We start from the raw sequence: 13,514 nt of genomic DNA, 5'->3' as shown, positions 1-13,514 counted from the left end.
AATGGAGACCAGGAACAGACCCCGAAGAGCCTTTGCTACGTACCTAGGGTCAATGGCAAAATTAGGACATAGTAGATTTATTATACGTGTGCCTTAGGCGATTAAAAGTGTCAGGAATTTCATAAAATCTCTATGAAAACTATATTGAGGACGGCGGTTACGTAGTCAAAATTGGAACAAGCTAACTCAAGGCAGTAGTGTCGCTCGGTCAGCCACCAGAGGTCGGTATGTACCCACAATGGAGAGCAGCGCTCCCACTGGCTGTCATGTTTGCGTTGAGAAGAGACATCGCTCCATGTGCGAAAGTAAAACCTCTCCGGATTGGCTCTGGCCCGAACGCGGCCATCTTATGCACTCTTGTCAACATAGGGACTTTACAAATGAACACTTGATATAACCAGCCGCTCTCCGGCGCTCACCGGGGCCGGCGCCGTACCAAAATGACTAATGCCGTGGGGGCCGGTTTTCAATTTTACGCTGAAGGGCGACGTTGTGGCAAATTGCCGGCGGTCCAATCACAGGGGAGCTCACTAACATGCAAATGCGGTGTTATCACAGTCACGTCAGCACCAGCGGTAGAGTCGCTGCGCCGTGGTCGCCAGCAGGAGTACAACTAACAACACAGTCACAACTTCGCCGATAACACACTCTCTCTACATTTGACGCCCGGAGTTGCGCTTTAGGGTTTCGTTTCAGGTAAGAAATAACGCGTCTTTCGACCATTATTGAAAAATGTTTTGGAGCCGGTGGGTTCTCTTTCATTCAGGCTAGAAGCTGTCAAATTTCTGACAGTCAGTCAGTGGGGCTCGCCTCAGCTGTCTGATGACACACCGCCTCGCTGAGTGTGTATCTTCCCGGTTGAAATAAGACTTATCCTGCCAAACTTGTCCGTATTAGTTTTCCGTAATTTGGCATCTAAAACAGCAGATGCCATCACACTTCCTCGCAGTTTTGCCGGGTAAATGAAAACGTGCGTGGCTCCAAAGTAGACCTCCGCGGTTTTCTCGGCCATGGTGGTCCTGAACTGACAGCGACCAGCCGGGGCTCAGTTAGCACCCTTCTTTAATGTGGACGCGGTAACTGTTGGCAGGGCCAGTACGTCAGCAGCTTTATAAGGAATGAAAACGGAAGTCGGTCGGGGATAACAAACTAGTCGTATTATCACGGACACCATCACTGTCGACCTCTTCGTCCATCTCCGGCGGCGGCGGCGGCGGCCTCCTCCTCCTCCTCCTCCGCCCCCCCCAGTGAGGAAGCGTCACGACACCTTTTGAATCCTGTGGCTTCCAGAGTGGAGGTTGGGCCAGGGGTACATGTGACTCGTCTCAGCAACCCGGGGCTAACATTTTAAATGTAAAATCAAATGTGCCAGCGGCATTCTTGTTGTTTTCCACTTGTGGCGAGCAGTTGTGCCTCAAGTGGCGCAACACATTGCCGCGTCGTTGGCTTACAAAACACCGGGCTCGCAGGAGTTGAAGCCATCGCTGGGCGAAGAAGGAAAAGGATGCTGCTGACTTCGGTGGTGAGCCCGGTGTCTGTTTCACGAAAGTAGGAATCCTTATCAAAAAATTTCAGGACGCGGCGAACGTGTCGCCGAGTGTTACATGGTACCATTGTAACAATTAAAACATTTGTAGAGTCTCGAGTACTGACTGGAATGCGCTCTCAGTCACAGCAACACTTACTTTTGATCCCAAACGTGGCTAACTTTTCGCATTTTAATCTTCAGGTAATATCGACGCAAATCCCACGTTCTTTTCGCTACTACTGGTTGGCTCGATGCTGCTCGACTGAGGTGCGCAGAAGTGGCCATTTGTATGACATCGGGCCCAGGCTTCAATGGCGACCTCGGGACAGTTTTGCACCACAGTTCTTGTTGATATTAGGCCCGAGTTGCACGTGCCTGGATGGTGCTTACAGCGTCACGATAATGAAGGAAACAGCTGGAAGTCGACAGAGGCTGAGGGGACTGGTGTGTGCTTTCGGACCAGATGAGGGTGTTTATAGGTTAGCAGTGGCTTGGCTAGCAGGCTCAGGAATATGCTGCATTGATTTCAGGGCACATGGCAAAGATGATAGAATCGTGTTTTTTTTTTTTTTTTTTTTCCAACACATTACACTCCGGTTTTCATAGGGAACATACTGCGTTTTGCCTCCATTTTCATCACGTTTTTTTGTGTTACTTCATGCATTGCCAGTTGTTTGGCACAAACCCCAAAAGTGTCAGCCAAATTGATTAGTGCACATCACTTACATCTTCAGTAACATAAAAAAAAAACTCTTTAGGTACTTTAAAACCCCTTGCTAGAGTTAGAGATGTTGTTATTCTCACTTGAGTGTTGTTCTTAAATTGCTCAGACGTGGCCATAATGCACATTTTCCTCTTAATTCTTCATTGAGTAGTATTGTCTGTTTCTTCTCAGGCACTGATTTCACATGCCTACCATTTTGCTTGTTGACAGAGTGTGAGACGAATCATCATTATGTTTCCTATGAATAGACAAGTGGGAATGTGACATTTTAGTTCGGTCACATGATTCCCCAATAAACAGGATAGTAAACAAAGCACTGGAGTGAACCTGAAACTGGAAGCACAACCCTAACTGAGAACAGGAATGGCTTCATGCCTGTGAGGACAGATTTTTAATAAGACCTGTTGAGGGTTGTTGGTTGGGCGAGTGATAATGTATATGGTACATATCTGTTTGCATGACAGGGAGCTCTAGCAGGAACTGTGTGCAGTGACATTGCAGTAAACCAGAGCATTTTTCTAACTTTCTTTGTTCAGTTTATGATTTAAATTTCATTGTGGCTTCATGTTTTTAATAATTTAAATTAATTTAACACACTGCTGGAAATAAAATTTAGTGCTGCAAATTGAATTAGTTGGTGTCAGGTGTGAATTAAGTATCAAGCACAGTGCTTGGGCCTTGGTCCTCCACAGAGAACTTCTGGTAGGAACAAGATATTTATATTTATTATTGTTTAATATTCTACCTGTACAACACTAAAAATGACTTACAGTGCAAATGATTCTCAACAGTCTAATAACAGTTTAGCTAGTGTACAAAACACATGTGCACCTTGACTTATAAGATATGTGATATGACACCTAAACTACCACGTTTGACAAATTATGAGAGACTAAAAACCATGAATTATATCACATAGACTTTGTGAACTTACTCACAAGCTGCGAATCAGCCAAAGTATAACGGGTATGAAAACAGGACAACATACTGATTCAGTGGTTAGGAGAATGTTCTGGGTTCTAACCTCCTGAGTTTGAATGTTCTCCCTTTGGCTGTGTAGATTTTCTCCAGGTGCTTTAGTCGCCTTTCGCAGTACAAACACACGCAGGTAACTAGAATTGCTCGTAGTTATCAATGTGAGCGTGAATGTTGTCTGTTATGCATCAGCCTGGCGATTGACTGGAATCCTGTGTCCAGGGTGTACCCTGCCCCTCACCCCATGTCAGCTGGGATAGGCTCCAGCCCCCCACAACCCCAAAAAGTTAAACAAGTATCAATAATAAATGAAGGGGAAATGAAAACAATGTTGATACCAATAGTGATACAGATAGTTAATGTTGGTGTATTGGTTGGTATGGGCCAAGCAGGCCACCTGGGTAAATTTACCAGTTACATTAACAAATGTTAATGTAACTGGTAATGTAACCTAAATGTTGAAATGTTGGGAATTACAATTACATAGTCACGGTAACCTGCCCTTCCCCATGAATCACATTTTAGTGTAAAAAGCTCAGGCATGTTGCTGTTTGTCAAATATGAGAATCTTGACAATATGATGAAAATAATGTTGTTGGAATTTCAGGATGTTTAGACACTTGTATGAATTGGCCACAAGACATGAAATATATTCTGTGTCTATTTATGTACTCATTACTTGCTTTCAGTGTTAGTCGTTATTAGTGATTTATTTGGCCTGTGAATCAAAATTACACATTCTGTAGTTTAGGCTGATGTAGTTTTGGATAGAAACACCACAAGCAACACGTAGTGTATTTAGGAGAATGCTATATAAAAAAATAACACTTTTCTATACTTTAAACCATGCATCAGCCTGATGGTCAATTGAGCTGTATATTAGTCAGTGAAAACAAATTACGTATCCCTACAAGTTAAACTACGATACTGGAGAAATATTTGTGCTTTTGTGTGCCTGTGTGCATAGCTAGTCAGCATATAATGACTGACCTGGGTAAGCTTCTGTCATCTTCCGCTGGTCTGTGGTTGCAGAACACACACTGCGCACACACACACACTACACACACACGCACTGCGCACACAATGAAAGGGCCTCATCTGCTTCTCTCTCTAGCTGTTGAAATTCTATCAGCTGTCTGCACCTTCCACACATTCTGCAGCAGCAAGGCAAGCAGCTTCATTGGTTGTCAGGGTAGGGGGTTGAGGTGTGTTTGTGTGTATGTGTGTTAAAGGGGAGGTGGTACAGGAAAAGGCACCTGCTGGTGGCTGGCTGTTGGTTTGCACCAGCTGCTGTGCTACACACTTGAAAGGCAGTACTGATAGATAATTGATGGTACCAAATTTCTCCCAGACCCTGTTGACCAGCCATTACCTGCCTTATGATAGTTTTTTTTTTGAAACTGGATGGGAATTAATGTAATTCTACTAACCTACAAGTACGTCTCACAGATGAATAAACGGATGATAAAAATAGGTATGTTGGAGCAACAGTACTAGATAAACTGTCATATCATCACAGACTGAAAATGACTCATTTGTGTGTTTTCTATGGTGGAGTTTCTACTAGATTATTTTATTGTTTTGCTTGAAGTGTACTTGCAAACTGTGATCTGATCCTCATCTAGACCATATATTATGTAGTCTTCATCTTCTGATATTAATTCTGTATTTTAATATATATTTGTCCTTTGTTTTTGGACAGGGACACAATGTAATGGACATGCTGTAGCATTATAGTAAGTTAGGCTCAGTGGGACCAGCTTGGATCCAGTGGTGTTCCCAAGGTTCCAGTCACCTTCTGGGCTCTGCAATGGACTTCTTTGATGATCCCAGCCTCTTTGTTGGTGGTTTGGAAGGTCTGGATGAGGATGGGTTTCCCTCTGCACCATCACTTGTGGATGAGCTAAACCTCAGTGCCGACTTTGAGCCCCTCCAAGTGGAGCCTCTAGGCCCAGGGAAGCACCAAGACATAATGCCACCAGTTTCTACCCAACAACTCATGCCCACTTATAGTCAGCAAATGGGTCACTACATTGGCATTAAGGCTCAGAATCCTACAGGGCAGGCATTCTCTGGTCCTGGGTGCACAGGTGGTGGAGGGGGTGGCATGATGCCAGAACAACATGGCCAGTACCACAACACCGCCATGGGCCAAGTACCTCAATCTAATGGGCTGTTCTGTAACAGTAGTAGTCCAATGTGGGGCAACCAAGACCAGAATGGGAATATGTACCAGCCCATGTCTCAACAGCAGCAACATCAGCAACAACAGCTTTGTCATCAGCAGCAGCAACTGCACAACCAGCAACTTCATGTCAGACAACAACAAATACAACAGCAGCAACAGCACCCCTGTCATCATCAACAGGAGCAACAGCACAGAATGCGGCAACAGCAGCTGCAACAACAGCAAAGTCATCAGCAACAGCTGTTAAACCAGTGCCAGCACCAACAAATTAACACGCAGACTATGTCCCTGCAGCAACAGCAGCATCACAATTTCTCCTTTCACCAGGGAAGTCAGTCTCAGAGCCAACAGCAAGTTCACCATAGTCAGCAACGTGTTCAGCACCAACTAACCGTAGGAGCACCAAGGTTCCAATCAAGGGCTCTGCCAAGTAAGTCCTATTTGGATAATCAGAATGCTTCTCTGAGTGGAACTTGCTTACAGCAACATCAGCAGCAGCAGCAGCAGCATAGTAGCTACCAGTTGACCAGGGGAGGCCAAGCCTTCTCTGGGCCCGGGCCGGAAGACCCGAACCTGCCCTTCCCCATGCATTCATCATCTATGGTTCACTCCCTGCCCACATGCTCAGTCAGTTCTACCACTGCTTACCAACCACCTCAGTACCCCGCTTACCCTGGAGAGCCAGAAATACCCAGTATCGATCAGCAGTCTTTGTCCTCATCCTCAGTGTCTGGGCCCACCACCACCACCACTGCTCCCCTCACTTCCACAGTGCCTGAGCTCTCAGGGCCAGTTTGTCAGTTTCCATCCACAGGGGTTATGAGTCTGCAGCACACCAGGATCCCAGTTAGCCAGGCAGAAGAATGTCCTTTCCGGGCCCTACGTTGTTCTGGAGAAACCCAGGGAAACTGCAGGTCATCTGAGATGTTTGGTGAATCTATGAGCTGCTACCCCAGCATGACCAGCCAGATGCCCTCTGAGCAGTCTCAGAGCTGCGGGGCCATCAACACTAATGGATACCAGGCTTTGGAAGATAGTCTCCTGACATCAGAGGCTCAGGATGGAGACTTGGAGGGACTGGAGTCTCCTGACCTCTTGCCTGACCTACTGCCCCAGCTCGAGGCTGCTCTCAGCCAACAGGATGAATCCAGCTGTTCCTGGGCCGATTCTAGCCTGGAAAGGGGACATGAGCACAGGAAACCACCGCCTGTTGAGTACAAAGAAGAGAAGGTAATACAATGTTATAAACAAGTATTTGTTTCATTTTTTGGTTCTTAAAAAATATAAAGCATTGCACATGCAATGCCGGATATTTTAGCCATACTGTAGCAGAGCAACCCCTCAATCTAATATTCTTACTCTAATTTATATGAATCCAGCCTGTGCATGCTGTTCTTAACCCGTATTTCTTCTCAGTTTAGATTGCTGATGAGAAGTGTGGGGAGTGAAGGTTAATAAGATGACATTAATTGAAGAAATTAGATGTTTATAACTGCTTAGTGTTTGCTTTACTGACATTTCTTTGCTGACATTAAAATGATTTATGTGTTTTTCCCAGTATTTCATGGCACAGAATCCAGTCACTCATGTAATGTTTAACTAACTATCCCAGATAGAACATGTGCTTGTCTAGTAGGGAACCTGCAATCGGTGGTGCAGTGGGGGAAGGTGGAGAGGCAGTACCTAGAGCCATCTGAAAGCCCTCCGAAAATGATAATGGTCTGTCCAGCCTGGCCTGCTCAGTCGACGACAGCAGGTCAGACCTGATTAGGCTAAGAGTGGCAGGAGTGTCTTCAGGACTTAGCTGTAAGCATACTTAGGGCTATATCAAGATGTGGGTCAGGGCAAGCCAGAGGCACTTGCACACTGCCTCGCTGGAGTGTGGGGGAGGTTGCATGCTGTTGTGGTAGCTGCCACAGTTTCTGTGTGTCTGAGCGTGTAAGAGTGCATGTGCACGTGTGAGAGAGCGGGCGGGAGGAAAAGAGCGTGGTGAAGGAGAGTGGTTAGCACTTGAGGGAGGGGGAGGGGGTTTGGGAGATGGAGGGAGCAGTAGTTCATGGAAAAAGGAGTGCTTAGGAAATGAAGGGAGGGAAAGAGACAGAGAGGAAGAGCATGAGAGAGAGAGAAAAGAAGCAGAGGGGGAGGTTGGGAGAATGCATTAGCTGGCTGTAACAGGCTTCAGGCGGTTCCTGGACCTCAGTTGGCTAGTAACTTAGCAGCATTCACACAGCCTCCTGGCCCACGAGTGACACATGACCAGCAGCAAAGGCAGGAGACGTTTTATCAAGGTCTGCACACTTCAGAAGGACATGAATTTCAACACATCCATGTGTTCCTTTTTGATAACATTTGTGTTAGATTTCAGCAACGTTATTACGAAAGCAATGTACAGTATGTTTTACCAACAATTAAGAAACAGATGATCTCAAACTAGACGCATGCATATGTCAATAATTCACACATTTTTGTCATAAAACCACTTGTGTTTTTCATGGCCCATTACTGACAAAACCGAGTCCTTCTCATTGCCACTGACAACACAGAACTGTTGTTTGATATTATTTTACCAACCCCACCTTTTCTGTAACTATCTACCTTAGTTTGGCAAAGACATGACTGACAATTTTACAGTAACAGTTAGAGTGACTAATTTAAGTCTCTTTGAGTGGTTTTCTCTTACTGGCAGCAGACCCAATATGTCCCCCACTTTTGAAACCAAAACGATGCCCATGAACGGAAACACAACCTGTGTGTTGAGTACACCTCATCTGTCCTGGAACTGGCAGCAGGCGACAACAAAACTGGTGGTGGTGGTCTGCCTAAACCAGAGCTCATCTACACAGGCTATTTGCCCATCTGCAAAGGTCCTTGATTGAATTGGGCCGTGAACCGCAGCCATATGAACGAGCCTGTCTGTGTCAACATCCAGCCCTGTGTTGATGCTTACAGGCTGACTGTGCTATTCATGTGCACTGATGTGTGAAGAGCCTGCTGATAGTGTGTTTGCTGAACAGGCAAGGCATCAGGGGATAGCTGCCCACTCTTCACTCCCCCGCAGTGAATGTGGCTAATTAGGATTTCCAATGGTTGTAATGGTCAGCTGCAGCTGTGATGAGTACCGTGGGTTCAAGATTGAATAGTTGTCCCAGGTTGCTTTATTCAGAGGTTGAATTTAGTAAAAATGTCTTGGGCCCTGTTGCAATGGATCTAAATTCAAATGAACAGATGCTTATAGAACTCTAGCCTGTCCCATGAATCATTTCAGCAGCACTTATGGACTGCTAGGGGATTTCTCTGAGGAGGTAGTTTAAGCTTACAGGCATCAAGCACTCCAGTGAGACCCTTCTGAGCTGTATGCCACTCTGTAATGCTTACGTGTACTCACGTGAGTCAGCAGTCAGTTGTTATGCTGTGACTACTCAGGAACTCGATTGACGTCTTTGAAATGTTAAAGTGGCAGACAGAATGAATCTAAGATATCGATTAACCAAAAACAGATATTTCCATCTGGTCATTTAATCTATGTAGTAAATAGTTTCTAAATTGGATTTCCAGGAAATATACTTGATCATACTATAGTGTTACATTTTTTTTCACATCGTCCACCATAGCCGTTTTAGGATACACTGGCAAATGTTGCACAGCATAGTAGTCTTAAAAATTGTTAGACCTTGTTTATTGTCCTAATTTTTGGACGTGCAATTTTTCACAGATCTCACCTCTTGAACATCCAGTTTATTTTCAATGGGAGATTTGTGTTTTCCTTATTTTGTATTCTTGATCTTAATGTGTCTGAACTTTGACTTGATAGACCTATATATGGGTACAAATTAAACTATGCCCCAAAGGCAAAAAGGAAACTGGTTTTAGAGATTTGTGGGGCAACAAAAACACATTCAAAACACCCCTTCCCAGTGTACTCAAACTGAAAGAGGATGTTTGCCGCCCTGATTTCAGTCCCACCCTTTAGCACCAAAGAAGCCATCTTCAATTCAAAACTGGTATGCTCCATCAACTTTCTGTACACACACAAAACCAGGTTACCTGGAGAAATCAAGAAATCAGAGAACAAGTTTAAATGGACTGCGAAAGCTAGTTACTCTAAAATATTTGTGTATATGTACGTAGCTGGTCTAGAGTTAAATTTTTTTACTACCTCTTACAATTTTTTTGAAACAAGATTGGTTTATTTTAAGTCTATTAGTGTTTTAATTCTGCAGATGAATAAATGTAAAACAGTCAGACCCTGAAAAACCAACAATTCTCAGTTTTTCTAAGTTGCCGTTTAGCCTCTCTTTCTTGTGGAATCAGGTGTTTCCTATGTGATGTCATATCAGCTTCACTGCATTTTAATCTATTCCGGTAGATCTGTAGCCCTTATTTCATAGTCATGACACTTGTATACTTGGTGATTGGCTTTGTGAAATTTTTTTTTTTTTTTAATTTTATTTATAATTTTTTTTCCCATGTCCATACACTCTGCTGTTTTGTAATTTTCATTGGACCAAAGGTTTCAAATATAAGGGTGCAAAGGGCTTTCTTGCTGAACAGAATAGAAACAGAGATGGAAGTGGAGACTGATAGATACTGATGGCCTGGGCTGCTGTAGCCACTACAGGCCCCCTGGCAGTGACACTGACCAGGTGCCTCCTCCCCGCCTGTCTGCATCACTGGTTTAGATTTATTATCGGACTGGGTATCGCTGCTCACCCCTCTCTACCCTGCCATGGCCCCAGAGCTGTGTCACCAGCATGCAACTTAGGGTATGTGTGAGCTTACAAGCAGGGTTGCTGCATGTGTGTGACATGCTAGCTTTGTTGCTTCCTGACCTCTGTGAAGTTTATATAACTCCTAGCCAACCAGCCGACCAGACTGGGCAGGCAATGCCATAATCAGCCATGAAACTTGACACCATGCATCACCCCAGCACTCACCCCTCCACCCACATGCTTCACACACACACACACACACACACACACACACCGGCACATCCACACACCCCTGGGAAACCTGCTGCTTCTGTGGTCACATGGTGATAGGCTGTCTCATTCACACACTTTCCCTGATTACCTCCCCCCAACACCACCCCCCCACCTCCCTCCCTCCTTCTCCCTCTCTCTCTCCTTCTCCCTCTCTTGCTTGCTCTGTCAAGTGTTGTGTGTGTTTGCATCCGGCCTCAATGGCCTGTCTGTTTTGGAGGCCTGCCAGATAAGGGCGGGGGTGGAGGATAACTAGGGGTCAGAGGTAAACAGGAAGTCAGGCGGTCTTTGCTGTGGGCGGAAAGGGAGGGCTCAGGAGAGGAGGAGCTGGGAGAGGAGAGGGAGGAGGGAGTTGTACTTGGATTAACTGTGTCAGGAGCATGTGGGAACGCTGCCAGCCCAAACTGCACAGTAGGTCTGAATTTAAAGTATGCCCTTTTATTCTACTTTTCTTTCTTTCCTTCTCTCTCTAGCCTCCTTCTCCAGGGATTAAATGGCTTTGAATATTATTCAGGGGTGATGGGTGGGTGAGTGTTTGCTCAGTGGTCAGATGTGGAGGGTTTTGTTTTTTTTTTTTTTATGTGTTTGTGATTGGAATGTGCGGCTTTTTGGTTGTGACGTGAGGCAACCTCCTTGAACTTGTGTTAACCTTTGACTGGCAGAGGGGAAAGCTTGGAGGTTAGACTACCGCAGTGTCTCTGGGAATAAAAAGATTTGAGTTTGAGGTTGACTGCATGAAAACCATTTGTAAATTAGCCTTAGTGTAGGGTTCAACAGAGGTAATTAGAAAAGGCATGACAGGGGTAATGACCTCTTTGCCCTTGTGTTTACAACTGACACAGTGGTTGTTGTCTTGTGGTAGGAGGAAAGAACTGTCCGTCTGTGAAAATCATGGAATAAAACAGCTTAATATCAAGTAAAGCTCGAATAAAGCTAGCTAGAGTAAGGCTAGTGGGACTCCGTGAAGTCTGTCCTTCTGTTCCAGTTGATACATGGTTGTCTGTACCACAGTTTGACTTTGACAGAACTTAATGTCAGTCACACTGTCCACAGATACAACAGTTTGCCGACTGGTTACTGATTTGTAAGTTCAGCAAACAGGTTTGTGTCATTAGGAAGTCATCAGCTAGTTGCCATGGACTCCAGTGTTGTAAGGAGGGACTTGTGTATTTTGTGTTATGCACGTATTTTTAAAACATACAATTTCTGTTTACAGGGTAATTGTCTCACTCAATTCACTGTTTACTTTTTGAAGAAGAATGTTCACTGTCAAAACTGGAATGTCATTAATCTAGCATCACTGATTTTGTAGTGAGACAAGCTATGGTACTGTCATACAGGCTCCCAGAAAGGTGACTTGAAATAAACAAGGAAGAAAAAATAATATTGGTTGTCGAGATTCAAAAATACGTGTTCATTGTTGACAACATTATTGGGATGGTCTTTAAGGATATCTTTGTTTACTCATTGCATCAAAAGTAGTTCTATTCATTTCTTTCATCTATTTTCCATGTTCTACCCATCTTGGTATTCCTGTTAATGTGCAGGTTTCCTTGGTTTAGGGCATTCAAATGTAGTGTTACTACACACCACCACCTGTACCAAAACCAGTGCAGTACTGGTTACCTCGATTGAGCTTTTTATCATGCAAACATATCTGTAGTTCAAAGTGCCACCACTTTGCTGTGTGGCAAATTATTCCTTAAAATTAAAGATTTGGATGATTGTTTGAGATAGCAATTTTATTTAACGATTAACTCCCACTGTAGTCTTAGTATGGAAGTATAGATAGGGGTTTTCTAGATTGAAAGCCTGCACATTTTTAATGTAATACATGCATTTTATTTTTGAACCAAATTTTTACCAAAATAAAAAGTAGAACTTAAAAGGGTGTACAAGTCAATCACATCTTATCAGGAAACTGATACAAGATTCTAAGATGGTAATTAAGTATTGAATTAAGTATTAAGTATTAAGTATTAATTAATGCACAACTGAAAGTATTAGATTTTACTGTATCAAATCTGAATCTAATTTAAATTTAATCTTAACTGAATCAAATCAATTTTGAATCAAAGTCTGGGTCTCATTTAAAAAAACAACATGAATTTGTCTATATTGTTTTTTGTTTTGAATAATATTGAATCTTCAAACAGGTATATATGCACACCCCTAATACCTTTTTTTTAGAAGGTAAAATCCTGAAATAAAATGACTGGGGAATTTAATGGTGTCTCCAAAAAGGCAGCTGACCACATGGTTGTATTTTAGCCAACTTTTTCTACTGAAAATGTGTTCTGTATTATTGTATTTATGCTGCAGTGGTGAAGTAGCAAAGTTTTAAGTGATATGAAAGTAGACTAAAATATAACTTTAAACCAATGCCGGCACTGTGTTTTATTTTTATTTTTAATTTTACTCTCCTCAAGCCTACCGGCAGTTCTCTCTTCCTTGTCCTGCAATCAGCCATCAACATTATATGTTAATGACCAAAACGGTTATTTCCTGGAGAACTGAGGTTAAGTAAGGAGAAAAATTGTCAGTTTAAAAAAATTAAGACAAGTTTTTACAGTGCCAGGTATAATTTGGGTTTAATACACACTGTGAGAGAGAGAGAGAGATTTTTTTTTTTTTTAAATCTTCATCCATTGACTTATTCCATTTATTGATAGAAATAACTTTTTTTTTTCTGGTCAAGCTTTTAAGTACAGTTTCTTTTATGAGCGACATTAACTTTTCTTAATTTTTCATCAAGATGTTTCTTTGTCATCACTTGCTGTTCTTTGTCTGCTCAGTCTCACAGCCAAGCAGTCACCCTGATTGTCATGATGATTGGCTCTACTATTCACTTATGAATGTTTATGGCCAGAATTGGATGAAACGCAGCAACTGAAGCATCCAGCCTACATCTGACCGATTCTCTCTAACAGTCTCAAACTAATCGAGACTGTAGTGTCTGTCTCTGCTTATGTCATCAAAATAATCAAACTCTGACACCAATTTATCATAATAATCTGACTCGTGGCACAGGGGGCAATCAAAGCCCAAAATGGGTTGTTTTGTCAATTTTATAAATGAGAAGAAATTCAATAAATAAAATGGTAAAGCATGCATTATTTT

The 13,514-nt window shown here is 43.2% G+C and overlaps 1 protein-coding gene across 12 annotated transcripts in view; it reads left to right on the top strand.

Moving 5' to 3' along the window:
* Positions 1-403: 403 nt before the first annotated feature.
* Positions 404-13,514, top strand: part of chd9 (chromodomain helicase DNA binding protein 9) — a 68,739-nt gene continuing 55,628 nt past the window's right edge. For 3 of the 12 annotated variants that reach the window (XM_040132719.1, XM_040132709.1, XM_040132659.1), the window contains exons 1-2: positions 1,274-1,522; positions 4,930-6,645. In XM_040132719.1, the coding sequence (XP_039988653.1) occupies positions 5,038-6,645 (1,608 nt within the window). In that variant the 5' untranslated portion in view covers positions 1,274-1,522; positions 4,930-5,037. Of the gene's footprint in view, positions 697-1,242; positions 1,549-1,585; positions 2,008-3,284; positions 4,702-4,929; positions 6,646-10,727; positions 10,823-13,514 lie in introns of those variants that run through there. The other 9 variants (XM_040132667.1, XM_040132695.1, XM_040132677.1 and 6 more) reach the window with 9 other exon arrangements.

This window comes from Xiphias gladius, chromosome 1 (genome assembly GCF_016859285.1).
Source record: "Xiphias gladius isolate SHS-SW01 ecotype Sanya breed wild chromosome 1, ASM1685928v1, whole genome shotgun sequence".
NCBI classification, from domain to species: domain Eukaryota; kingdom Metazoa; phylum Chordata; class Actinopteri; order Istiophoriformes; family Xiphiidae; genus Xiphias; species Xiphias gladius.
This window is presented reverse-complemented; position numbering and strand designations above follow the sequence as displayed.